Source organism: Panthera tigris, chromosome B4, assembly GCF_018350195.1.
Source record: "Panthera tigris isolate Pti1 chromosome B4, P.tigris_Pti1_mat1.1, whole genome shotgun sequence".
Lineage (NCBI taxonomy): Eukaryota > Metazoa > Chordata > Mammalia > Carnivora > Felidae > Panthera > Panthera tigris.
Genome location: NC_056666.1, coordinates 140399323 through 140423262, shown reverse-complemented (window position 1 = coordinate 140423262; position 23940 = coordinate 140399323). Strand labels below are relative to the sequence as shown.

General features: G+C 64.5%; 1 protein-coding gene across 4 annotated transcripts in view; it reads left to right on the top strand.

The window, feature by feature from the left end:
- Nucleotides 1-22489, top strand: part of PLXNB2 (plexin B2) — a 29445-nt gene extending 6956 nt beyond the window's left edge. For 2 of the 4 annotated variants that reach the window (XM_042993613.1, XM_042993615.1), the window contains exons 2-37: nt 4106-4158; nt 8046-9132; nt 9403-9585; nt 9676-9804; nt 10446-10546; nt 10654-10780; nt 10969-11122; nt 11721-11835; nt 11913-12021; nt 12103-12204; nt 12705-12797; nt 13064-13145; nt 13222-13382; nt 13498-13646; nt 13790-13898; nt 14095-14231; nt 14423-14593; nt 15071-15200; nt 15311-15538; nt 15644-15820; nt 15936-16075; nt 16177-16277; nt 16462-16691; nt 16816-16997; nt 18113-18179; nt 18312-18458; nt 18887-19043; nt 19192-19292; nt 19382-19466; nt 19615-19769; nt 19939-20099; nt 20180-20327; nt 20839-20903; nt 21044-21119; nt 21480-21554; nt 21639-22489. In XM_042993613.1, the coding sequence (XP_042849547.1) occupies nt 8059-9132; nt 9403-9585; nt 9676-9804; nt 10446-10546; nt 10654-10780; nt 10969-11122; nt 11721-11835; nt 11913-12021; nt 12103-12204; nt 12705-12797; nt 13064-13145; nt 13222-13382; nt 13498-13646; nt 13790-13898; nt 14095-14231; nt 14423-14593; nt 15071-15200; nt 15311-15538; nt 15644-15820; nt 15936-16075; nt 16177-16277; nt 16462-16691; nt 16816-16997; nt 18113-18179; nt 18312-18458; nt 18887-19043; nt 19192-19292; nt 19382-19466; nt 19615-19769; nt 19939-20099; nt 20180-20327; nt 20839-20903; nt 21044-21119; nt 21480-21554; nt 21639-21743 (5526 nt within the window). In that variant the 5' untranslated portion in view covers nt 4106-4158; nt 8046-8058 and the 3' untranslated portion in view covers nt 21744-22489. The remainder of the gene's footprint in view (nt 1-4105; nt 4159-8045; nt 9133-9402; nt 9586-9675; nt 9805-10445; nt 10547-10653; nt 10781-10968; nt 11123-11720; nt 11836-11912; nt 12022-12102; nt 12205-12704; nt 12798-13063; nt 13146-13221; nt 13383-13497; nt 13647-13789; nt 13899-14094; nt 14232-14422; nt 14594-15070; nt 15201-15310; nt 15539-15643; nt 15821-15935; nt 16076-16176; nt 16278-16461; nt 16692-16815; nt 16998-18112; nt 18180-18311; nt 18459-18886; nt 19044-19191; nt 19293-19381; nt 19467-19614; nt 19770-19938; nt 20100-20179; nt 20328-20838; nt 20904-21043; nt 21120-21479; nt 21555-21638) is intronic. The other 2 variants (XM_042993617.1, XM_042993616.1) reach the window with 2 other exon arrangements.
- Nucleotides 22490-23940: the final 1451 nt, after the last annotated feature.

Here is a 23940-nt window from a genome sequence, read left to right as displayed (position 1 = left end):
GCGACGGTTCCCTGTGCCCACGTGACCGCCGCCGCTGTCATTGTTACTGGAGGTCGGGCTCCGACCCGCCGGCGCGCCCTGGGGTCCCCGGTGAGGCGCGTGGGGCGGGGGGGCGGCGCCGAGGTCGCCTCTGGCCGGCACCGGGGCCCGGCTCGTCCTCCGCCGCGTCCCCGGGTACCCGCCCCGCGCCCTCCGCTCTCTGCACCCGGCTGGGTCCCGCGGGAACGCGGCCGGGGCGGCCCCCACCCCCCAGCGGAACTCTGACCCGGGTCACCAAGGGGAGGGGGGGGGGCTGGGCGCGCGGGACCGTGGGGAACCGACCCCTCCCGGGCAGGAGCGCCCCCCTCTCCCCCCAATCGCGCCCCTCCCTCGCGCTTGTTTTGAAAACAGCCGAGGCTCGGATTTGCCGGCGATTTGCCGGCGTTTCGGCCTGTTTTGTTTCCTCTGATTTGTTTAACGCTCCCGGCTAATTGCAGATTTGCATTTTCGTCGGGAGAGTTGAGGCCCGGTCCCCTGGCTGCCAGCTGCCCGGCGGGGGAGGGGCGACTCCCTGGCTTCTCACGTGGCGCCTGGCCGCCTGGAGGCTGGCTCCCCGCCCAAGGTGGGGGGGCTGCTAGGGGCCTCCGCTCACGGTCGCTGGGGTGGGGTGAGCTGCGTCTGTCCCCACCTGGCCCTGCGCCTTCCCCAGAATCATCCCTTTTTCTGTGTCTGCCTGCACCTTAGTCCTTGTCTTGGTCCCTGGGTACCTCTTCTGCCCCCTTATCCCTTCCCAGCCCCATCCGGGTTCTCTTCCTGAACTACAGGCTGGCTGGCGTGGCCGAAGACAGCCCCCAAGCTGGACCCCACTTCACCGGCCCGGATGCTTGTTATTGGTTTGATTTTAGCATTAAGAGATCACTCAGTCTGTATTTACTAGAGAATAGCGACCTGGAAAGAACCCCACCTCTGGCGCATACCCCAGGCAGAGGCTTCCCTCGGGTGGGGGGGGGGGGGGGAAGGGCCAGAGAGGCCCCAGCTCCCGGGTCTAGTCTGGAGCCAGCCCTCTGCCCTTCCTCGGTGGGGGTGCATTTCCGTCCCTGCCAGGGGCCTGGTGGCCCTGGGTTAGAGGAAGCTGGAGCCTGAAGACAGACAGTACAGGGACCCATCTGGGAGGGGACCACTGCTTCCTGCTCGGGCTGAGGTGTGGAGGACAGGTGGGGGCTCCCTGGGCAGCGCCTGTCTCCTGCCCCTGCAGGGCATCTGTGTTTTCAGCCCCCCACCCTGGGATGCCTCCGCCTGCCCAGTTCCCTGGGCTCAGGCCCACAGGTGCCTACCTGGCCAGCTCCTGTGCTCAGATTTGCTCAGGGAAGGCCCATCAATGGAGTCCCATAGACCTTAGGGATGAGTGAGTGACCTGCAGGGTCAGGGTGGGTGTCTCAAGACTCTGAGGGAGGGGTAGGAGTTTTCTGGGTGGGGTGTGGGACAGCAGAGCAGGGACAGGGTGACATCAACCACCTTCGCTGTACACACACACGTGAGGATTTCCACACGTGGACATGGTTACACTTCATGGCAGCTCACAGAGATCGATGCTGTTATTACTCCCATTCCACATGGGGACGCTGAGGCACCGTGTGGCTTTGTGAACAACCCACACAACCTAAGCGCGGAAATCGACAGAGCTGGGGTTTGAACCCAAAAGTCTGGCTCCAGAGTTCTGCCCTTGAGGCCCCTCTGTGCAGCAGTGTTTGGCGTGTGTGACTGTGGTGGAGGGCTGGCCACAGCCTCAGTGGCCCGTGGGTGCTCCCTCCCGAGAGCAGGAGGCTTTGGGGGAAGGATGGACAAGAGGGAGACTGGAGCAGGATTGGGTAGTCGAGAGAGAGCTGACCTCGAGTTAGGATGGGCCCCAGGCCCGGTGTCTGAGGAAGGGGAGGGGTCCAGGTTTCATTGTGCAAGAAGTTTTGGCTGGAGGAGCCTGATGTTGGGGGGAGAAGTCACTGGGTTGCCTCTGGGCCGGTGTGAGAGGAGGACCCAGCATCATCAGTGGGTCACTCGGGACAGGTCTCTGGAGGGGGTTGTGTGCCTGTGTGGGCCCAGGAAGAAGGTGTCCCTTGGAAGAGGCCAGCCACCCTTGGCTTTGCCTGCAGCACACAGACAGACAGACAGACACACACACACACACATGCACACACACCCTGCCTGGGGGCTGGGGACTCCAGGGCACGCCGTGCTGGGGGAGGGAACAGGCATGGGGCACCTGGAGGCTGGCATGCTGTCCCTTCAAGGTGGCAGGTCGGCATGAACTGCAGTCTGTGTGCTGTGGGCCCCAGTGTGGTTTGCACCTGTGCCGACCACGGCCTCCGGTCCAGGCTCGCCCCAGCTTTCTCATGAGACTGCATGGTGCTGACGCCCTGTGGTTTGGGCCCTACATTGGTCTGTGGAGTGGCCTTTGCTCCTTACACAAAGGCTGCCTTTAGGGCCTGTGGCAAAAGGACATCCCTCATCCCTGTGCCCAGAGCCCTGAGCCCCTCAGCCAGGGGCTGGGAGACCCTGTGCCCAAGCGCCTGCAGCCCTTGCCCTCCTTGCCCCTTCCAGTTCCCCTTGGACCTGCCATAGGTCCCGCCCTGGGTCTTGCCCTCCAGGATGCAGGTAGATGGTGACCAGGGTGGATGGGGGGGGGGGGGGGGGGGGGGCTGGTCCTTATGGAGCAGGTGCTGAAGCCACAGTGCTGGGGGTGGGGCAGCCAGTTTGGGAGCCAAAGGGCCAAGCAGGAGTGGCTGAACCTTGGATGGGGGGGGGGGGGGGCGCGGCGGGGATTGGCCAGGAGAGATGGTTGACCCAGAAAGCCATATCCTAAGGTAGAGTGGAGCTGCAGGGGGTGAGCTGGGGGGCCGCCACCATTATTATTAGGTACATACCTCTTTTTATTTAGACGATATGCAAATATATTCTTGTAAAAAATTTTCAAAAATTGGCAAAGGAAGTTACTTTGCTATCCCAATTCCCTCCTTCCTGCCCCCAGGCCTTACTACTGTTTTCAGGTTTCTTTTTTGAGTTTATTTATTTATTTTGAGAGAGAGAGGGAGAGGATCCCAAGCAGGCTCTGTGCTGTCAGTGAGGAGCCTGATATGGGGCTCAGTCCCACGAACCAGGAGATCATGACCTGAGCTGAAACCAAGAGTTGGATGCCTGACCGACAGAGCCACCCAGGTGCCCCGATTTTCAGTTTGAACGAAGGCTTCTAGAATTCAGCAGTTAAACCCACACCCGTATACACACCCATGAGGGCACCTGGAGTCCTGTGCCACAGCCATCACTGTCCTGTCTGGGCTCCGTGGGATTCAGCATGGACCACCCATGTGCGTCGGCATGGTTGTTTTTTGGGGGTCCTCTGGTTGGATGCTGGGTGGTTGCCACATTTTCTTGGTAATCAACCATGCTGAGAAGTATCCTTGAACGTGTCTCCCCCCGTGGACACACGTGGCTATTTATCCAAGGTGGTAGGAGGCAGTAGCACTGCTGGGTGCTACAGTGTAACTGGTCTGCCCAGGGTTTTCATGAATGAATCATTTGGCCCTTACAAACTCCCCGGGGGAGTTCACTGTGACTCCATTTTACAGGTGAGGAAATGAGGCAAAGGGAAGTAATTGACCAAAGTCACACAGCTAGTAAGTAGAATTTGTATTCTACTAATTCGTAGTAAGTGGGTATGCTCATTTTTCAGAAAGTAATTTATATTTTAATCAAGGTAGTATAAGTACCTAGTTTTAAAAAGGCAAAAAAAAAAAAGCAGATGATACCGACAGACTTATAATGAAAGAAAGCTGTTCCCTGCCCCTGTTTTCCCCGGCTTCTTTTGAACAGAAAGAGGGATGTGTCAGGCTTGTATTCTGGGACGACCAAATGGGTGTTTATGCACTGGGGGCCTGGAGGCTGGCATCTGAGGGCCGGGTGTGCTGGGAGCAGGGTGGAGGAAGCAGAGGAGGTTGGGGTCTCCTGTGCCAGGATAGCAAGGGCCAGGTGGGACCCCTTGAGCCGCTCCCCGCCCCCCAGACACGGAGCAGAGGAAACTGGTGCAGTCGGGCCAGGCTTGTGGTGAGACCACTGTTGCTCCTTTGCTTCCTAGAGAATCTTGATGCTGGCCCAGAGCAGACACTGAGCTGGACTACGGGAGCCTCGGTGAGTGGGGGCTGGGCCCCACCTGGGGAAGGCAATGGGGTTAGACGCGCTTTCTACTGACCACGGGGCGGGGTGGGGGGGGGTGACCTTGAGGCCCCGGTCTGGCTGAGCCCAGTGTGCACACATCTGCGCAGACCCAAGTGTCCTGCCTGTGGGGGCCACTGCCAGCACACATACCCCCCCCCCCCCGCCCCAGTTCTCTGAGATCAAGCTTTCCTTGGGAGGGTGGGCTCTTCAGTGAGACTGGCAGGGGGCTGGGTTCTGAACACTGAGGCTGGGAATTTGGGCTTGGGGGAGGAGTGCCCGTCCAGACATTTTCTGGGCCAACAACAGGCCGGAGTTTGTGCAACTTTTTGGAAGTGCACCTCTGGACCCTAGCCAGGAAGGAGGCCGTCTGATGCCCTTGAGGAAATCCCCGGCAGCCCCGGTGAGCCAGGGGTCCTGGGGCTCTCTGCAAAACAGGAAGCGCCCGTTCCAGGAACACTAGCCACAGGAAGCTTTGCTGGCTGTGCCTGGTGCCTCCTCAACAGTGGCCTGAGCTCCCTGGTCAGGTGGGTCACCCTTTGCTCCGGGACCTGGCCTGGCAGGTCACCTGAGGCTTTGTTTGGCCGGGAAGTGGAGGGGAGCTGCGGCCTCTGGAGTGTGACCCAAGTCCCTCCTACCACCCCAGGTGACCTGGGCTTGGTATGGGTGGGGGGTAAGTTTGCAGCTCTGGGATTTAAGCCTCACTTTGCCCACCACCCAGAGGGGTCCTGGGGCAGGGAGCCTGGGTCTGGCCCAGCTCTCCTTGGTGACTCACAGTGCTACTGAGCAGGTATGGTGTCCCAGACCTGGCAGGGCCCTGGGGCAGAGGGCAGGGCTCCTGCCCTAACGGACTAGTCAAATGGATGTGAACCGGAGAGAGACCGGAGCATTCTTTTTGTGCACTGTGACCCCTCTGCCTCTTGGGTCCCCCCAAGGCTGTGAGTTAGCAGGGCTGAGGGAGGGGCTGGGGTTTGAGTCAAGCTTTTTTACAACAGGGGTGCCCCAGAGCTCCCCCACTTGGTCAGCTAAGTGTTCAAGCCCTGGTCCAGACCAGTAGAGGGGCCCTGGGCTCCTTGGGTCCACGTGGGGCGAATCCATCCGGACTGCTGCCAGGGTGGCCTGGGCTCCGGGCCCGCCCCCACGCCCCACCCCCGCCCGCCCGCAGTCCCTCCCTGGGCCCCGGGAACATTCCATTCATTCCGGGCTCCGGCAGGCGGCGGGTGGGAGCCAAGCGGGGCCAGGGGCTCCCGGACTCCGGGACTCCGGGACTCCGGGACTCCGGGTGAGCCTGGTGAGCGGGACTCCGGGTGAGCGGGGAGCCAGGTGGGGGAGGGCCAGCCTGGCAACGAGACTGAGGGGCTAGGAAGTCCGCCCTCGCCCTCACCCTCGCCCTGGCCCTGGCCCTCACCCTGGCCCGCGCCCTAGCCGGCGCCACTGAGTGGACTTTGAGCCCAGACTGGGCCCTAAGCGTGGGGGCGGGGGAGGGGCGAGGGGGCGGGTCCTCCAGCCCAGGCCCTTTCCTTCCCGGGGAGGGAGGGAGGGAGGGACCAGCGGCAGTGACCGTGCCAGCTGGTGCCCAAGCGTTCAGGGCCTCTTGGTGCGCCTGGGTCTGTGTGGTCTCAGAGTCCGGGGCATCTCCCAAACCCTGATCTCCTCTCCCCACAGATGGGCAGCTGAGACCAGAGAGGAGTCTGTGCTGGGGGGGACCCCCTGCCATTCAGTGGGATGACCTCAAGGGCTTGTGACATCCTAACTGACTAAAGTCTCCCCAGTCTAGCTACCCTTATCAGGGGTCACCCTGGCTCTTCTACAGCCCTGCCCTGAACCACCTTCACCTCTCCCTGGTACTACCCAGCCTTCTGCCCCCAGCAACCAGGGGCTGGTTCCTAAGTCCCTGCAGTCTCCCCCTGTGGACCCCCTCCAGCTCACCCGTGGGTGTTTTCTCTTCCGGTGGCCGGTGAGGAGGGCATCTGGGGTTGCCAGGGGCCAGGCGAGAACTTCCCTTGCCAGTACCAGGTGGGGGTTCTCAGAGGCAGTGGCTGCCCCAGAGAGGTGGTGTCTTCCCAAGCCTTGCAGTGATTCTGAGGGAGAGACGGTTTTGTCAGTCGGTTGCTTCTTGGTTTTACTTCCTCAAGACGTTTGAGGAAGGCTGCGGTCACTCAGAACAGAGGGTTGCAGGGGGGATGGAGAGCAGCCACAGCCTGGTCAGGGGTTTCCTAGCGGCCCAAGCGGAGAAGGAAGTTAGCTTGATGGCAGAATCACGGGTTCCATGCGAAAAAGCCGACTTATTCTAGTAAGCACAGCTTTGCGCAAAGTCAGCGCTCCAGAGCCACGTCTCCCCTGGCCAAGGAGCAGAGCAGATCCCTTTCTGCCTTCTTGGAAGAGACGGACAGGACACAGGGCAAGTCAGGGTGTTGGGAAAGTCATTGTTTCTCAGAGGAGTACCAGCATATCCAGGTGTGTGGTGTGTAGGAGCAGCCACCTTTGCCTGTGCAGGGGTAGACTGGGCCCCTCATGCGGGGGTAGGCGGTACGGGCGTCTGGGACCGTGCAGGAGTAGGCTGTATGGGCGTCTGGGAGACGGGGGGCCTGGGCCCCTCATTGCCTTCCGCCATCTGGGTCTGGCTCCACTCAACGCATGTGGCATGGGCAGGACTGCTCTAGGTGTCATGCCAGGCACAGGTGCCCTCAGGGAAGGTTCCAGTGGATTCGAGGGCAAGGGCCCCAGCATGCATCCAGAGAGGGCAGTTCGTGAGGGAGCCGGCAGAGGACGGTACAGGGGATTCTGACCAGGATAGAGCAGCGTCTCCAGGGCGGGGCATATGGGACTCTCCCAACACGGAAGAGGCCTAGAGGCAGAGGGGCTTGAGTTTCCCCGAGATCCCTGTGTCCCTGAGGAGGGGAGGGAGAACCACGTGCGTTCTAGGTCCCCTAATCTGGGGACACTTCTACACGTCGATGGGGGCATAGGCCTGTGTATGTGCAGGAATGTGCTCAGAGGCACCTGCGCACCGACTCGGCCTGCCCTGGCCGTGAGGGCAGCACACGCCCCGCTGCCGCCTCCGAGTGTCCCCACCTCGGAGAGCTGGTGGTGTCTGGAAACTCGTCCCAGCGTCTCTGAGCGTGTCTGTCCTCGGGAGGGCATGGGCAGGGTGGGTGGAGTGTGGCTGGCGCCTCTGCTGGTGCTGGAGGGGAGGTGGGTGGGGAGGCAGGGGTGGGCAAATGTGGATAAGCGTGTGCCAGGCTGGCTCGTTCGGAAGAGTGTGCGACTCGGTCTGTGCGTATTTGAGCCTCACGCTGGGTGTAGAGATGACTGAAAAAACAATAAACTTAAAAAAAAGTGTGTGCCTTCATTGATCACAGTTGGTTCCAGCTCCTTTTCTCCTTATTTGCTGTCAGATGCCCGTGTGCGGCACTTGGCAGGGCTCGTGGCCTGGAGCTCTGGGGTCCTCGGGTTGGGGGAGGGCACGTGCGTGAGTGCCTGAGAGACTTCCTGGAGGGGGCGCTTTGAGAACCTGGAGGTGGAGGTCGGGGCACAGTCGTGCAGGGGCTGCCTCACCCTGCCCGGAGCACACAGTGCTGGTGGCTGGACCCTGCTCGTTAGTTTGCGTTACAGGGGAAAACTTTTGAGACGGTCCGGGAGACCGTCTCCTTTGAGAGGAGGCGGGCAGGCGTGCCTGCCCGGACACAGGGAAGGCAGAGAAGCGACCCGGCGCTCTCGGGGTATGCTGCACAGCCCTGACTCTCTCTGGCCTTGTTCCGCTTTTTCGGGCGGGATCTGGAGGGGCCCGTGACGCGGGGGCTTCCCGTGCGCAGGTGGATCCTCCGGGCTGGGGCTCCCCTGACCCTTGTCTCTTCCCACAGGGTGCCGGGGGCGATGTCTCTGCAGCTCTGGGCCCTGGCCCTCCTGGGCCTCGTGGGCACAAGTGCGGGCCTGCGGCCCCGAAAGCTGGACTTCTTCCGAAGCGAGACGGAGCTGAACCACCTGGTTGTGGATGAGGCCTCGGGCGTGGTGTACGTGGGGGCGGTGAACGCGCTCTACCAGCTGAGTGCCAGACTCCAGCTGGAGCAGCAGGCGGCCACGGGCCCGGCCCTGGACAACAAGAAGTGTACGCCCCCCATCGAGGCGAGCCAGTGCCACGAGGCCGTGCTGACCGACAACGTCAACCAGCTGCTGCTGCTCGACCCTCCCGGGAAGCGCCTCATCGAGTGCGGCAGCCTCTTCAAGGGCATCTGCGCCCTGCGTGCTCTGAGCAACATCTCTGTGCGTCTCTTCTATGAGGACGGTAGCGGCGAGAAGTCCTTCGTGGCCAGCAACGACGAGAGTGTGGCCACGGTGGGGCTGGTGAGTGCCACGAGCCCCGGTGGCGAGAGGGTTCTGTTCGTGGGCAAGGGCAACGGGCCCCATGACAACGGCATCATCGTGAGCACCCGCCTGCTGGACCGGACCGAGGGCAGGGAGGCCTTCGAGGCCTACACGGACCACGCCACCTACAAGGCCGGCTACCTGTCCACCAACACGCAGCAGTTCGTGGCCGCCTTCGAGGACGGCCTCTACGTTTTCTTCGTCTTCAACCAGCAGGACAAGCACCCGCCCCGCAACCGCACGCTGCTGGCGCGAATGTGCAAGCAAGACCCCTTCTACTACTCCTACCTGGAGACAGACCTGCGGTGCCTTGACCCCGCCGACCCCCAGGCCCCGGCCTTCGGCACCTGCTTGGCGGCCTCCGTGGGTGTGCCGAGCGCCGACAGAGTGCTGTACGCGGTCTTCAGCAGGGACGGCCGGAGCGGGGGGGGACCCCGTGCGGGCCTCTGCCTGTTCCCCCTGGACGAGGTGCACGCCAAGATGGAGGCCAGCCGCAACGCCTGCTACACGGGCACCCGGGAGGCGGGCCGTGACACCTTCTACAAGCCCTTCCACGGCGAGATCCAGTGTGGAGGCCACGGGCTGGTATGTGGGGCTTGTCGGTGTGTCCGCGTCCCGCCAGCTCGTGAGGGTGCGTGTGCGAGGCGTCGCTCTGGTCGGGTGCCGCCTTTTTCTTCCACGTGTCTGATCACTCGCTCCGTCCCCTGCCAGGGGCGTGCGGCAGTGACACGTCCCTGCTGGCATGGCGCTTGTTCCTGCGGGGGGGGGGGGGGGGCACGTGTGCTGGGAGCCCTCGCAGGGAGACAACTCCAGCGCGAGGGGGTCTGTGCCCAGCGCTGACGCTGTGGTCCACAGGGCGCCAGTGAGAGCTTCCCGTGTGGCTCTGAGCACCTGCCTTACCCGCTGGGCAGCAGAGACGGACTCACAGCCACAGCCGTGCTGCAGCGTGGAGGCCTGAACCTGACAGCCGTGATGGTGACCGCGGAGAATGGCCACACTGTTGCCTTCCTGGGCACCTCAGATGGCCGGGTCCTCAAGGTGGGGCCTGGGGCTGGGGCAGGGCAGCTTCTGGCGGGGGCCGTCGGCACAAGGCCCCCCATCTTCATGCGCCTGCCCTCGTGCCCACAGGTGTACCTTGCCCCGGATGGCAGCTCCTCGGAGTACGGCTCCATCCTCGTGGAGATCAGTAAGAGGATCCAGCGGGACCTGGTGCTGTCTGCAGACCTGGCCAGTCTTTACGCTCTGACCCAGGACAAGGTGGGCCTGTGGAGCCCCTAGGGAAGGGGCCCTGCTGGTCCGGGCCCTTGGGACAGGCGGTGTGGAGGGAGGTGCGGAGGGGGGCGGGAGGGGCTCCTGGCAGCGTCCTGATCCCGTGTCTCTCCGGCGCCTTCCCTGTCTGCGGCCCTGCCCTGAGCCCATTCTGATGGAAGGGACAAGTCGGTGCTCTGAGTGGGCCCCCTCCAAGGGTGGGCAGGGTGGCAAGGGACCCCGTGCAGCCCTGTGAGCTTGGGCGGCGGGGGACATGGGCCGGGCCCGCAGTATAAGAAGAGCCCTTCGGGAGCACCGAGGTTGGCCAGGCGCCTCTCTCGGGGTGCGGACTTAAAGGGCCTGAACTGGCATAGGGAGGCTCCATAGCTTGGATCCCCATGGTTTCCTGGACTCCGTATCACCTGGGCCAGCTGTAGCCACTGGACAGGGTCATTCAGAGTCTGGAGGGCAGCTGTTCCTGGACGCTTGTCGGTGAGCCTTGAGTTAGTATCAGGCTTTTAGGCTCAAAGATAAGGGTGGGATCAAGCCTGTGGTCCCAGGAAAGTCCAGGGCCCAAGAGACAGGTGCTTGTGGCTGCTGGCCGGTCGCCCGTGACTGCAGTAGTCCCCCTCACTGCCCTGCTGGCCCAGGTGTTCCGGCTTCCCGTGCAGGAGTGTCTGAGCTACACGACCTGCACACAGTGCCACAGCTCCCAGGACCCCTACTGCGGCTGGTGTGTCGTCGAGGGACGGTGAGTGCCCGGGAGACCAGGAGTCTCAGCCCTGCGCTGGGGGCATGGGGTGTGGCTGGCTGGTGCCAGGACTGAGGCCCCCCCCCCCTCCCCCCCCGTCCCTGTAGATGCACCAGGAGGGCCGAGTGCCCACGGGCTGAGGAGCACGGCCACTGGCTGTGGAGCCGTGACGAGTCCTGCGTAGCCATCACTGGGGCCCAGCCACAGAACATGAGCCGCCGGGCCCAGGGCGAGGTGCGTGGTAGGGGTGGGATAGGGGGTCGGTGTTGGGCAGAGGTGGAGCTTCCACTGGCCTGGGGCTCTTGGGGACAACGTGAAGAGCCAGCCTGGTATTATCGTACTCCCGCCTGAGGACAGGGCCGTGGTGCCCCAAGGCTGGGCGGGCGGAGGGGTCCTGGCGTGAGCCCACGTCCTTTCCCCAGGTGCAGCTGTCTGTCAGCCCCCTCCCGGCCCTGAGTGAGGACGACGAACTGCTGTGTCTCTTTGGTGACTCACCACCACACCCGGCCCGTGTGGAAGGCGACGCCATCATATGCAACTCCCCGAGTAGCATTCCTGGCACGCCGCCTGGCCAAGGTGAGGCCCCCGTCCGGTGACTAGAGTGGGCACTTCACTCTCCCTTCTGCGTGCCGTGGGGTCACGGGGGCCTGCAGTCCCAGGGGTGCAGGATGGAGGGGAAGGCTTGCGGTGCTGATTCTGGGCTTCCTGAGCCGTGTGCGCGGGGACCACTCACTGTCGGCCCCCACTCCCCGCTGCAGGGCTCTGAGTGTGGGCCAGCGGAGGATGGCTTGCTAGTGAAGGCGGGGGCCACACAGTGACATGTCAGGGACCCAGACGTCGGCCAGGAACCATGGCCCTCGGTGCCTGTTGGGACAGAGAGAGGGTTCAGCAGCACAGGCCCCTGGGGAGCAACTTGGACCCAGCCCCGGGAGCTGGCCCAGGAGCCGAGATCCGATAACGCTGGCAGGCCTGGCTGAGCCCAAACGACGTCAGTGGGCCAGCCCCTGCAAGGCCCCCCCCCCCCCCCCCCCCCCCCCCCCCCCCCCGCCAGCTCACAGCTGGGATCTCCTCCCTCGGCCTCTGCTTCTGGCTGGGCTGCCGCGCCCCCACCGTGCCAGCCGGGCCCAGAGCTCTGAGGCCCCTGCCTGATGCCGTCCTCGGGTGCCATCCACAGACCACGTGGCCGTAAACATCCAACTGCTCTTCAGACGCGGCAGCATCTTCCTCACCTCTCACCTGTATCCCTTCTATGACTGCCGGGAGGCCATGAGCCTGGCCGAGAACCTGCCGTGAGTGTCTCACTGGCCCCGTGTGCCTGCCCCGCCTCTGCTGGGGGCCCCGCGTCCCTCACCGCCCTCTCCCCCAGGTGTATCTCCTGCTCAAGCAACCGCTGGACCTGCCAGTGGGATCTGCGCTACCACGAGTGTCGGGAGGCCTCCCCCAACCCCGAGGCCGGCATCGTCCCCGCCCACATGGTGAGGCGCCGGGAGCACCTCGCGGGAGCTGGGTGGCCCAGCCACAGCCAGGCAGCACCCGACCAGCCCTGTTCTCTCCAGGAGGACAGCTGCCCCCAGTTCCTGAACCCCAGCCCGCTGGTCATCCCCATGAACCACGAGACGGACGTGACCTTCCAGGGCAAGAACCTGGACACAGTGAAGGTGGAGGGGGGCTTGTGGGGTGCTGGCCTGGGGGCCCTTCGGGGGCCTTGGGGGCTGGTAGAGTGCCTGCGGGGCTTCTTCAGAGCCCTTTCCCTGCAAAACCAAAGTCAAAGTGCCTGGTCTGCATTCAAGCTTCCCCTGGCTCGGGACCCAGCCAGTGAGGGAGGCGCTCTACATATATTTGGGGACAGAAGAAGGTGGAGAGGTCCAGTAGGACGGGGGTACATTCCTGTGGGCCTCGGAAACAGGCAGGAGCAGGAGACAGCGAGGTTTGAGTTTCAGGAGCTGAGTGGCTGGGCAGCTGGGGTGTCACTTGGTGAGAAGGGAGCAGGGCCGTGGTTGGGAGCAGCCGAGGGCTCGGTGGGGCAGGAAGCGCCCGACTGCCGGTTGTGGGGCACAGAGAGGGCACCAGCACTGTGAACACTGGGCTCAGGGAGGGGCGGGTAGGGCGGGTAGGGCGGGGGGGCCCGTCTGGGGTTCCTGACCAGACTGCCTTGCAGGGTTCCTCTCTGTACGTGGGTAGTGACCTGCTCAAGTTTGAGGAGCCGGTGAGCACACAGGAACCAGGAACCTTCTTCTTTCGGACACCAAAGGTGCGGCTCCCCAGGCAGGCCCAGCTGCTGGATTCCGAGGAAGGGCCCTGGGGGTGGGGGTGCGCAGGGGGTGGCCAGCCGTTCGTGTGTGGCCTTAGAGTGTCTCTGTCCCTCCCGACGCCGTGCAATCAGAGTGACCCTTTGTATCTCTGAGGCTCCAGCTTCCCGCTGCCTCTCGGCCGTGAGGGGACCACACGGGCCCTCGTGGTCACCCTTGGGTCTGGGTGGGCTCAGGGAGTGCAGCCTGTCCCTGCGTGTTCCCCCAGCTGTCCCATGACGCCAACGAGACGCTGCCCTTGCACCTGTACGTCAAGTCCTACGGCAAGAACGTGGATAGCAAACTCCAGGGTAGGGATCGGGCAGCTGGGGCTAGAGGGGCTAGGGGGGCAGGGCAGCCCCTGACCACCGGCTGCTGTCCCCACAGTCACTCTCTACAACTGTTCCTTTGGCCGGAGCGACTGCAGCCTGTGCCTGGCCGCCGACCCCGTGTACAAGTGTGTGTGGTGTGGCGGGCAGAGCAGGTGCGTGTACGAGGCTCTGTGCAGCAACGCCACCTCCGAGTGCCCGCCGCCCGTCATCACCAGGGTGAGCCCTTGTGCCTGTGGGGGGGCGGGGAGGGGGGAGCTCCAGCCTGGCCCCGGCCCCCGCGCATGCCAGCCTGGCCCCGCTGCCGGGTCAAGCTGGGCTCTGCCGATTCCAGATCCATCCTGAAACGGGCCCGCTGGGCGGGGGCATTCGCATCACTATCCTTGGGTCCAATTTGGGGGTCAGAGCGGATGACGTCAAGAGGATCACCGTGGCCGAGCAGAACTGCGTCTTTGAGCCAGAGCGCTACTCTGTGTCCACCCGGTGAGTGGACGGCCTGAAGCCTGTGCTGTCCTGGCCTGGGGGGCCAGGCGACCAGGTGGATGAGGAGGAGGACGGGACTTGCACGGCCACGGACGTGTGGGGAGGGGCTCGAGAGTGTCCCACCTCGTCTGTTACTCTCCCAGGATCGTGTGCACTATCGACGCTGCAAAGATGCCCATCACGGCCGGTGTCGTCGTGGATGTCAATGGGAAGCTTGGTCATTCGCCGCCCCACGTCCTGTTCACCTACCAGGTAACGCCTGGCCCCGGGACCTGCGTGGGTCTTGCAGTCTGGGACAGACGTGAGTGGGATGTGGCTGTTGCTGCTGACCTCTGGACCGTCGGGGGCTGCGTGTTGACACGGGGTGGGGCAGAGCTCTGACAACAGTTGACGCAGTCAGGTCTCCACCGCCCCAACCCTGACCCGAATGCACCTGTCACTCTTGTAGCAGCCCCAGCCCCTCAGTGTGGAACCAAAGCAGGGGCCACAGGCAGGCGGCACCACGCTGACCATCAATGGCACCCACCTAGACACAGGCTCTGAGGAAGACGTGCGGGTGACCCTCAATGACGTCCCTTGTAAAGTGTGGGTGTCACCTGCAGGCTGGTGAATCTGTGGTCTGCCCTGGTCCTGGGGGTGGGGTTGGGGCTCTCTGGCTGTGACCTGGCGTCTGCCCTGGAGAGGGCCGTGGAGCCAGCCTGATCTGTTGCCCCACTGGCCTGGGGCTGGGGTTGGTCCTGGAGCCGAGTTCACTGATTAGCAATTTCCACCCCCAGGACACAGTTTGGGGCCCAGCTGCAGTGCGTCACTGGCCCGCAGGCAGCTCTGGGGGAGCTGCCCCTAGAGATTTACTACGGGGGCTCCCGTGTGCCCAGCCCTGGTGTTGTCTTCACCTACCGCGAGAATCCAGTGCTACGGGCCTTTGAACCGCTGCGAAGCTTCGTCAGGTGTGGCCTCCCTCCCTCCTCCCTGAGGGGTCATGGTGCCCCCCGCTTCCACCGCCAGCCATGGGACCCCCCCCCCCCCCAACACACACACCACACCCCACCCCTTTCAGCTACTTCCCAGGCTTTCTCCGCCACTTAGGCTTTGGAGGATGTCTTAGGGCTGGTCTGGGTGCCCCCAGATCAGCTTCCTCCTAGAAACCCAGAGGGGCAGGCCCCACGGCCCCCCGCCCCGCCCCGCTCCCGACAGGCAGCAGCAGTGCCCATGGTCATGTGCTCTGAGCTCAACCTCGCAGCAAGCACTCGTTCACACAGACCTGCACCCATAACTGACTGCACACTGGGTCCAGGGACTCTGGGCACTGCCCTTCCCCCAGAGGGGAGGGGGAGCTGCTGGGGACACAGCTTTGCAGGGCACCCCCTCCAGAGCTGGCTTGCCGAGCTGTGCCCACTCAGGCACTGCCCACCTCCCGTCCCCAGCGGTGGCCGTAGCATCAACGTCACGGGGCAAGGCTTCAGCCTGATCCAGAGATTCGCCATGGTGGTCATCGCTGAGCCCTTGCAGTCCTGGCGGCGGAGGCGGGAGGCCGGCCCTCTGCAGCCCACGACGGTCAGTCCCGGTACTGGCTGGGGACTCGGCTCCAACGTGGGCCCCCGGGAAGTGCAGGGTAGGGATGGGGCCTGTGCCACGTGGCCTGACGGCCCGGCCTCGTCCTGCAGGTTGTGGGCACGGAGTACATGTTCCACAACGACTCCAAAGTGGTCTTCCTGTCGCCGGCGGTCCCCGAGGAGCCCGAGGCCTACAATCTCACGGCGCTCATCCAGATGGACGGGCACCGCGCCTTGCTCAGGACCGAGGCCGGTGCCTTTGAGTACGTGGCTGACCCCACCTTTGAGAACTTCACGGGGGGCGTCAAGAAGCAGGTCAACAAGCTCATCCATGCCCGGGTGAGGACTGGCCACAGCCCGGGGTCGGCGGGGGAGGCGGCCCCCACTCCACGGCCCTGACGCCCTCCCGGTGACTGTGACCTCCGTCCCCCCACCAACCCCCAGGGCACTAATCTGAACAAGGCGATGACGCTTCACGAGGCCGAGGCCTTCGTGGGCGCTGAGCGCTGCATCATGAAGACGCTGACCGAGACGGACCTGTACTGCGAGCCCCCCGAGGTGCAGCCCCCGCCCAAGCGGCGGCAGAAGCGAGACACGACACACAACCTGCCTGAGTTCATCGTGCGTGCGGGTTGGCCGGGTGCCGGGCTGGGCGAGGGGTGGTGACAGAGGGAGGGCAGGAGGGCAGGCTGGGCAGCGACGGGTCCTTGCGAAGCCACACCTGTCCACAATACAGGTGAAGTTTGGCTCCCGAGAGTGGGTGTTGGGCCGTGTGGAGTATGACACGAGGGTGAGTGATGTGCCACTCAACCTCATCCTGCCGCTGGTCATCGTGCCCATGGTGGCCGTCATCGTCGTGTCCGTCTACTGCTACTGGTGAGTCCCGCCCACTCCTGCCTCTGCCCCTCTGGCCACACACCCAACACAACACACAGGCTCAGGGCCACCAGGTCCCAGGAACCTCCCTGTGCCCCCAGGAGGAAGAGCCAACAGGCAGAGCGCGAGTACGAGAAGATCAAGTCCCAGCTGGAGGGCCTGGAGGAGAGCGTGCGGGACCGTTGTAAGAAGGAGTTCACAGGTAGGGCTGCCTGCTAGGGGCAGCGGGCTCCTCGGGCTGCCCTGGGAGCCCGCTGCCGAGACCTCTTGGGGGCTGGAAGGCCAGGGAGGATGGCCTTGGAAGAGGCTGCGTCCGGAGAGGCAGAGGTGGGCAGGGTGGCCTGCGGCTCGTGGCCGGGACGCCTCACCGTGCCCCCCGCCCCCAGACCTGATGATCGAGATGGAGGACCAGACCAACGACGTGCATGAGGCGGGCATCCCCGTGCTGGACTACAAGACCTACACCGACCGCGTCTTCTTCCTGCCCTCCAAGGACGGCGACAAGGACGTGATGATCACGGGCAGGCTGGACATCCCCGAGTCACGGCGCCCAGTGGTGGAGCAGGCCCTCTACCAGTTCTCCAACCTGCTAAACAGCAAGTCCTTCCTGGTCACTGTGAGTGGGGCCGGGGCTGCAGGGCAGGGTCGGCGGGGAGGAGAGGGGGACAGCCGGAGCCTCGGCTGCTGGCGGGTGCCGGGGCCAAAGTGCTCAGGCGGTCTCCGGCTGGTGGCCCTCGCAGTTCATCCACACCCTGGAGAGCCAGCGGGAGTTCTCAGCCCGCGCCAAGGTCTATTTCGCGTCCCTGCTGACGGTGGCGCTGCACGGGAAGCTGGAGTACTACACGGACATCATGCGCACGCTGTTCCTGGAGCTCATGGAGCAGTACGTGGTGGCCAAGAACCCCAAGCTGATGCTGCGCAGGTGTGTGCGGGGGAGAGGCGGGAGGTGGGCCAGTACGTGGTGGCCGAGAACCCCAAGCCGATGCTGTGCAGGTGGGGGGGGGGGGAGAGGCGGGAGGTGGGCCAGTACGTGGTGGCCAAGAACCCCAAGCCGATGCTGCGCAGGTGGGGGGGGTGGGGAGAGGCGGGAGGTGGGCAGTACGTGGTGGCCAAGAACCCCAAGCTGATGCTGCGCAGGTGTGTGCGGGGGAGAGGCGGGAGGTGGGCCAGTACGTGGTGGCCGAGAACCCCAAGCCGATGCTGCGCAGGTGGGGGAGGGGGGGGAGAGGCGGGAGGTGGGCCAGTACGTGGTGGCCAAGAACCCCAAGCCGATGCTGCGCAGGTGGGGGGGGGGAGAGGCGGGAGGTGGGCCAGTACCTGGTGGCCAAGAACCCCAAGCCGATGCTGCGCAGGTGGGGGGCGGGGAGAGGCGGGAGGTGGGCCAGTACGTGGTGGCCGAGAACCCCAAGCCGATGCTGCGCAGGTGGGGGAGGGGGGGAGAGGCGGGAGGTGGGCCAGTACGTGGTGGCCAAGAACCCCAAGCCGATGCTGCGCAGGTGGGGGGGGGGGGGAGAGGCGGGAGGTGGGCCAGTACCTGGTGGCCAAGAACCCCAAGCCGATGCTGCGCAGGTGGGGGGGGGGGGAGAGGCGGGAGGTGGGCCAGTACCTGGTGGCCAAGAACCCCAAGCCGATGCTGCGCAGTTGGGGGGGGGGGGTGGGCGCCAGGTGGGCCAGTACCTGGTGGCCAAGAACCCCAAGCCGATGCTGCGCAGGTGGGGGGGGGGGGTGGGCGCCAGGTGGGCCAGTACCTGGTGGCCGAGAACCCCAAGCCGATGCTGCGCAGGTGGGGGGGGGGGTGGGCGCCAGGTGGGAGGTGGGGGTGGAGGGTCGTGGGGTGGCACCGGCTGAGTCCAGTATCCAGTTTGTCAGCAGATGTAGCCGGTGCAGGTAGGGAGAGCGGAGGGACGGCAGGGGTGGCGCCCCTGGCTTTCTGTCAGGGACCCAGGGCCTGGATAGGGGTGTGTGGGTGCCTGGGGGAGCCGGCTGGGCCCTGGGGCAGTAAGGGAACCCTCAGGAAACATCTCTTCGTACCTTCAGGTCCGAGACGGTGGTGGAAAGGATGCTGTCCAATTGGATGTCTATCTGCCTATACCAGTACCTCAAGGTGGGTTTAAGCGGCCTGGCCAGGGTCGGGGCAGGAGTGAGGTGGTGTTCTCCCCGACCTCCCCCCAAACATCCACCTGCCCGGGGGGCATCTCCAGTCTCACCCGTGGCTGAGCTGCCCTTTGCTCTCCAGGACAGTGCCGGCGAGCCCCTGTATAAGCTTTTCAAGGCCATCAAGCATCAGGTGGAGAAGGGGCCAGTGGACGCTGTGCAGAAGAAGGCCAAATACACCCTCAACGATACGGGGCTGCTGGGGGATGATGTGGAGTATGCGCCCCTGGTGAGCACTGCGGCTGGGGGACCCGGGCCGCCTCAGGAGCAGACGCTGGATGCCATTCACAGACTCGCACGGGCCCACCTGAGTTCAGGGGGGCTTGTGCACCCTCCGTGGGTGTTGGGCCCCAGAGGTGTCCCTGCGGAGAGGCTCCGAGTGTCCCGAGTCAGCTGCCTCCCGGGCACCTGGGTCCCCTGCAGCCCTGTGTGGGGCGTCCGGGTGTGCCTGGCGGTGAGCCTACGTGCGCACGAGAGGTGGCGCGTGGCTAGTGATGCTCTCTGTCCCGCTGAGCCAGGGCTTGTGAGGAAAGGCCAGGTCGGGCCGCTCTAGGGGCACCGGAGGGTGTGACCACAGGGGTGCCCGAGGCTGCTCCCACACCGGTGGGCAAGAGAGAGGCCCCCCACACTGGCTCTTCACCCCACGTCCCCCGGCAGACGGTGAGCGTGATCGTTCAGGACGAAGGCGCCGATGCTGTCCCGGTAAAGGTCCTCAACTGTGACACCATCTCCCAGGTCAAGGAGAAGATCATCGATCAGGTGTACCGTACGCAGCCTTGCTCTCGCTGGCCTAAGGCTGACAGCGTGGTCCTCGGTGAGCAAGGTCCTCGTGTACCCAGCTCTGTGCCCTGGGGCGGGGTCCTGCCCTGGGGACCCTGGGTGGGCAGGTGGGGTGGAGGGACAGCAAGAGGGAGCCGGGCGGGGTGTGGCTGGGTTCCAGGAGCTGGGCTGTGTCCTCCCAGAGTGGCGTCCTGGGTCCACAGCCCAGATCCTGTCAGACCTGGACCTGACCTCTCAGCGGGAGGGCCGGTGGAAGCGTGTCAACACCCTGATGCACTACAACGTGAGTGCTGGCGGCTGGGCAGGGGGAGGGCTGCGTCCCCAGCCTCGGTGGGGAGCCGGGGGGCCCGCTCTCATGACTGCATGCCCCAGGTCCGGGATGGAGCCACTCTCATCCTGTCCACGGTGGGAGTCTCCCAACAGCCTGAGGACAGCCAGCCGGATCTACCCGGAGAGCGTGAGTCCCTTCCTTTTGCCTGTGCTCTTCTGGGCCCTGGAGGTCAACGTGGACCCGTCTGCCCCCCCACCCCCCCACCCCGTGCTGCCCTGGAGGGGCGGGGGGCTACTGAGCTCCAGTCTCGGCCTTCAGTGCCGCCTCCCCACAGGCCATGCCCTCCTGGAGGAGGAGAACCGTGTGTGGCACCTGGTGCGGCCAGCGGAGGAGGTGGACGAGGGCAAGTCCAAGCGGGGCAGCGTGAAGGAGAAGGAACGCACCAAGGCCATCACCGAGATATACTTGACCCGCCTGCTCTCTGTCAAGGTGGGCGGTGCTGGAGGGGAGGGGGGCGGGGGGCGCGGTGTGTGTGTGTGTGGACGGTCACACCGGGGGCGGGGCCTGTGGGCGGAGCAACGTGGCGGGGGGGGGGGCTGGTCACACGGTCCAGCGCCCACTCCCTGCTGAGTCCCCCCCTCCTGCCCCAACCCTGCAGGGCACGCTGCAGCAGTTTGTGGACAACTTCTTCCAGAGCGTTCTGGCACCTGGGCATGCGGTGCCGCCCGCTGTTAAGTATTTCTTCGACTTTCTGGACGAGCAGGCCGAGAAACACGACATTAAGGATGAGGACACCATCCACATCTGGAAGACCAACAGGTGGGGGCTCCTCCGTCCTGCTGCTGCCTGCCCTGCTCCAGGGTCTCGGCAGCCCCTCACTCCCTGTCGCTCTGCCTCAGTTTACCACTGCGGTTCTGGGTGAACATTCTCAAGAACCCCCATTTCATCTTTGACGTGCATGTTCATGAGGTGGTGGACGCTTCCCTGTCAGTCATCGCTCAGACCTTCATGGACGCCTGCACACGCACAGAGCACAAGCTGAGCCGCGTGAGTGGACCCTGAGGGCAGTTTTGGGGGTGGGGAGATTTAGGTCGTTGCCCTGGAGTTCTGTAGGGTCCGGGTCGAGTAGTGGGGGGTGGGGGGTGGCCCGGGGAAGCCATGGTGTGATGCGGGTGAGGAGGTCAGTTTGGGATGTGCCGGGAAGTTTGGGGTGTTGGTTTGTACATTTGGGGCCCGAACTCATGAGAAAGGCAAGTGCACGGTAACTGGGGCTGTGGGAGGTAGAGGGCCCGGGTCACGGCCTGTGGGCTCTGGAGGTCAACGTGGACCAGTCTGCGCCCCCGCGCTGCCCTGGAGGGGCGGGGGGCTGCTGGGGCAGAGCCTGGGCCCTCCCTGCCTTCCCCTCACGTGGGTACCCAAAGCACTGGACGCTCCCCCCCTGCTGGGCCTCTGTCCCCCACACACCACACCTCCGGTTCTCTGTTCCGTGGGTGTCCTGGGTGGGTGCGAGCTCGGCTCTGTCACGACTCAGGCATCTCTTGGCTCCGACCCCCCACAGGACTCTCCCAGCAACAAGCTCCTCTACGCCAAGGAGATCTCCACCTACAAGAAGATGGTGGAGGAGTGAGTGCTCCCGTCCCCCCAGCTAGACCCTGGGCACCCACCCTTGACCCCACCCAGTGGGGCCCCTGGGGGTGGTTCCGGCCTGTGACTGGGACCCGCTGCCCCACCCCTTCCCCGACCATACGCCCGCTCTCCCGCAGTTACTACAAGGGGGTCAGGCAGATGGTGCAGGTCAGCGACCAGGACATGAACACGCACTTGGCGGAGATTTCTCGGGTAAGAGAAGGCGATGCAGGGTGTGTGTGCGCCCACTGACCGTATCCAGGCCGAGCACCCCACCCCTCCCCCAAAGCCCCCTGCTGAGTGGCGCTGGAGACTGCACTTGCAGGAGGGAGAAGCGGGGTGGGGCCAGGCGTGCCCCGAGGAAAGGGGTTTGCGAGCCGTGCTGACCTGGCCCGACTGCTGTGTGTCTGTGGGTGAGAGCGTATGTCTGTCTGTGGCCGTCCCACGTACCTGTAACCCTCCTACGTGTGTGTGTGCTTGGGGTGCTACACGTCAGCCCTTTCCTCCACCGGGGACAGCCTCCTACCTGCGGGGTCACACAGCCCCTCTCCGACGCCCCCCCCAACCCCCCAGGCACACACAGACTCGCTGAACACCCTCGTGGCCCTGCACCAGCTCTACCAGTACACGCAGAAGTACTATGACGAGGTGAGGGGTGTCCTCCCAGGGGTGGGGGCCAGCACCCAGGCAGCCCCCTTCCCTGGCGTGTGGTCTGACGCGGCCCACCTGCAGATCATCAACGCCCTGGAGGAGGACCCTGCCGCCCAGAAGATGCAGCTGGCTTTCCGCCTCCAGCAGATCGCGGCCGCGCTGGAGAACAAAGTCACAGATCTCTGACCTCTGGCCTCTGCCACCACTGACTCTGGGCACAGGTGCGTGATGCTCCGTGTCAGGCGTCGGGCAGCCCCTGAGAAACGAGGCCGAGTGGTAAGGCCCTTACCCTTCACCAGCAGGGGAAGAGCCCCGGGCATCCGCGTGTGGGTGCAGCGGGGGAGCCCCCACCTCCGCGTCTGTAGCATCTATCTCCTGAGCAATAGTGCCGTGCGCCCTCCAGCGCCAGCTCCCGCAGAACCAGCATCAGGTGTTGTCTGTGTCACATCTCCCGCGCGATTCGCAAATGTGCCTTACGCCCCTGGCGCCGCGCCGGGTCGCTGGGGGCAGTGGGGCCTCAGCTCCCCCTGTCTGAACACCAGCAGCCACCTCAGACTCCTGGGTTTGGCCTCTTCGGGTGGGGTCTGCTTGCCTGTGGCCCGCAGGGCCTCGCGCCCAGACTGTGTCTGTCTGCCCCGCCGGGACTGGAGGAGAACAACGGTACGAAGCCTTCCTGACCTCACGTGGCCTGCCCTGCGGGGCGCTGGCACTCCGGGTGGACCCCGTGCCCTGGGCCCCACCTCAAAGGTCAAGCTGGACGTCAGACGTCGAGGCCCAGGTGGCCAGAGGGGACCCAGAAGACTGGGCCGTGCCGGAGGCCCTGCCCAGGTCGGAGGGGTCTGGCAGCAGCTCCACCGGGACCACCCTCACCCCTACCCCCTTTTGTAAATCTTGTTCATTGTAAATCAAATACACCTGTCTTTTTCACTCTGCTGCGTGGCTGGGTTCCTCCTGTGGCTGCAGCAGATTTGCAGTCCCTGCTTCTCCACTCCCATTCCTCCTGTGGACACTGGCCCGAGGGTCTCCCCTCAGGCCAGCATGTGCTTTCTGGTGGGGGGGGGGGGGCAGGGGAGAGTTGAGCTGAGTCCAGGCCCTGGCCTCCCCGCTGCCCCAGGGCTGAGAGATGCGGCCTGGGGCACAGAAAGGGGCTGGGCGCCACCGCCGGTAAGTGATCCTGGAAGGATTGGTTCCAGGCAGGGGAGTGTGGATCAGGCGCCATCTGGTGGCCAGGATGCCCCTGCCTGCCTTCCTTGGGCTGAGCCTGCTTGGGCCTGGGGGGGCACTCGTGGGCCTGGCAGGGGCTACTGTCTGGGCCCCTGGTAGGTCAGGGACCTATGATCCTCTTTTCTAAGGAGGGGGTCCAGCCAGCATACAGGTAGTAAGTCACTGCTGTGTGCAGACCCCACCAGACACTGGGTGACTCTGGGAGAGAGGGCCCTGTGTCCCCCAGGGTCGGCTCCTTGGCCCCGAGAACAGCCCCAGAATGACCTGGGACAAAAGTAAGGCTGAGTAGTGCCCCCTGCCAATGCCTCACGGAGGGGGTGGTCCAGGATTCTGGGGGTGGAGGAAGCATGTTGCTCCCGGCCCCCATGTTGCACGCAGGGCGGCAGCAATGAGATGCACCGCCCCGGAGCATCAGCACACAAGCGTGTGCGTAACACAGCAGCTTCATGCGGTCAGTACACACTGTCCTGGGCCCTGGGAACACAGCAGTAAATGGCATAGACGGGCTGCCCCGAGGGAGCCGCCCTGGTGCTCCAGGAATACCGCGCAGCCGAAAGGGGGTTCGGTGGCTCCAAAATGAGGGCGCGCTGCTGGTCCCGCCTCAGATCTGGCTGGACCCAGGTGCTCACGTGTCTCAGGGTTCCATCTTGTCCGAACTGCTTCCCGGCCTATGTGGCTGTGTCCCCAGACAGCGGGGACGTTGTTGATGGGCAGCCCCAGACTGCGTCTCCTCCACTTGGGGCATCGTGGTGGCTGGGGGTAGGCTAGGCCTTTGATCGTGAGCTCCCTGTGCACTTGGAATGAGGGTGGGTCTCTCCTACAGGGAAGGGTACTAGGCAAACGCTGACACCCCCTACCCCAGGGAGCCCTAAATGACACTGTTACGACCCACACGAGGTTTCCTCTTCCCTGAGATCTAGCTGTTCAGAAGCAGGTGGAACAGACTCTGGAAGTGCTAGGCTGGGGGTGCCCGGGGCAAGGAGGCCTGGCTTCCAGACTGGACCTCCACAAGCCACTACTGCCCCTAAGAAGCCACTACTGCCCCCTACAGACTACAGTCTGCAGTGCGAGGACCCCCTTCCCATTCTGTGAAGGTTAGAGACAGGAAGGGCTGGAGGTCCAACAGATGGGGTATGAAGAGGTCCAGGGGCTGTCCTTT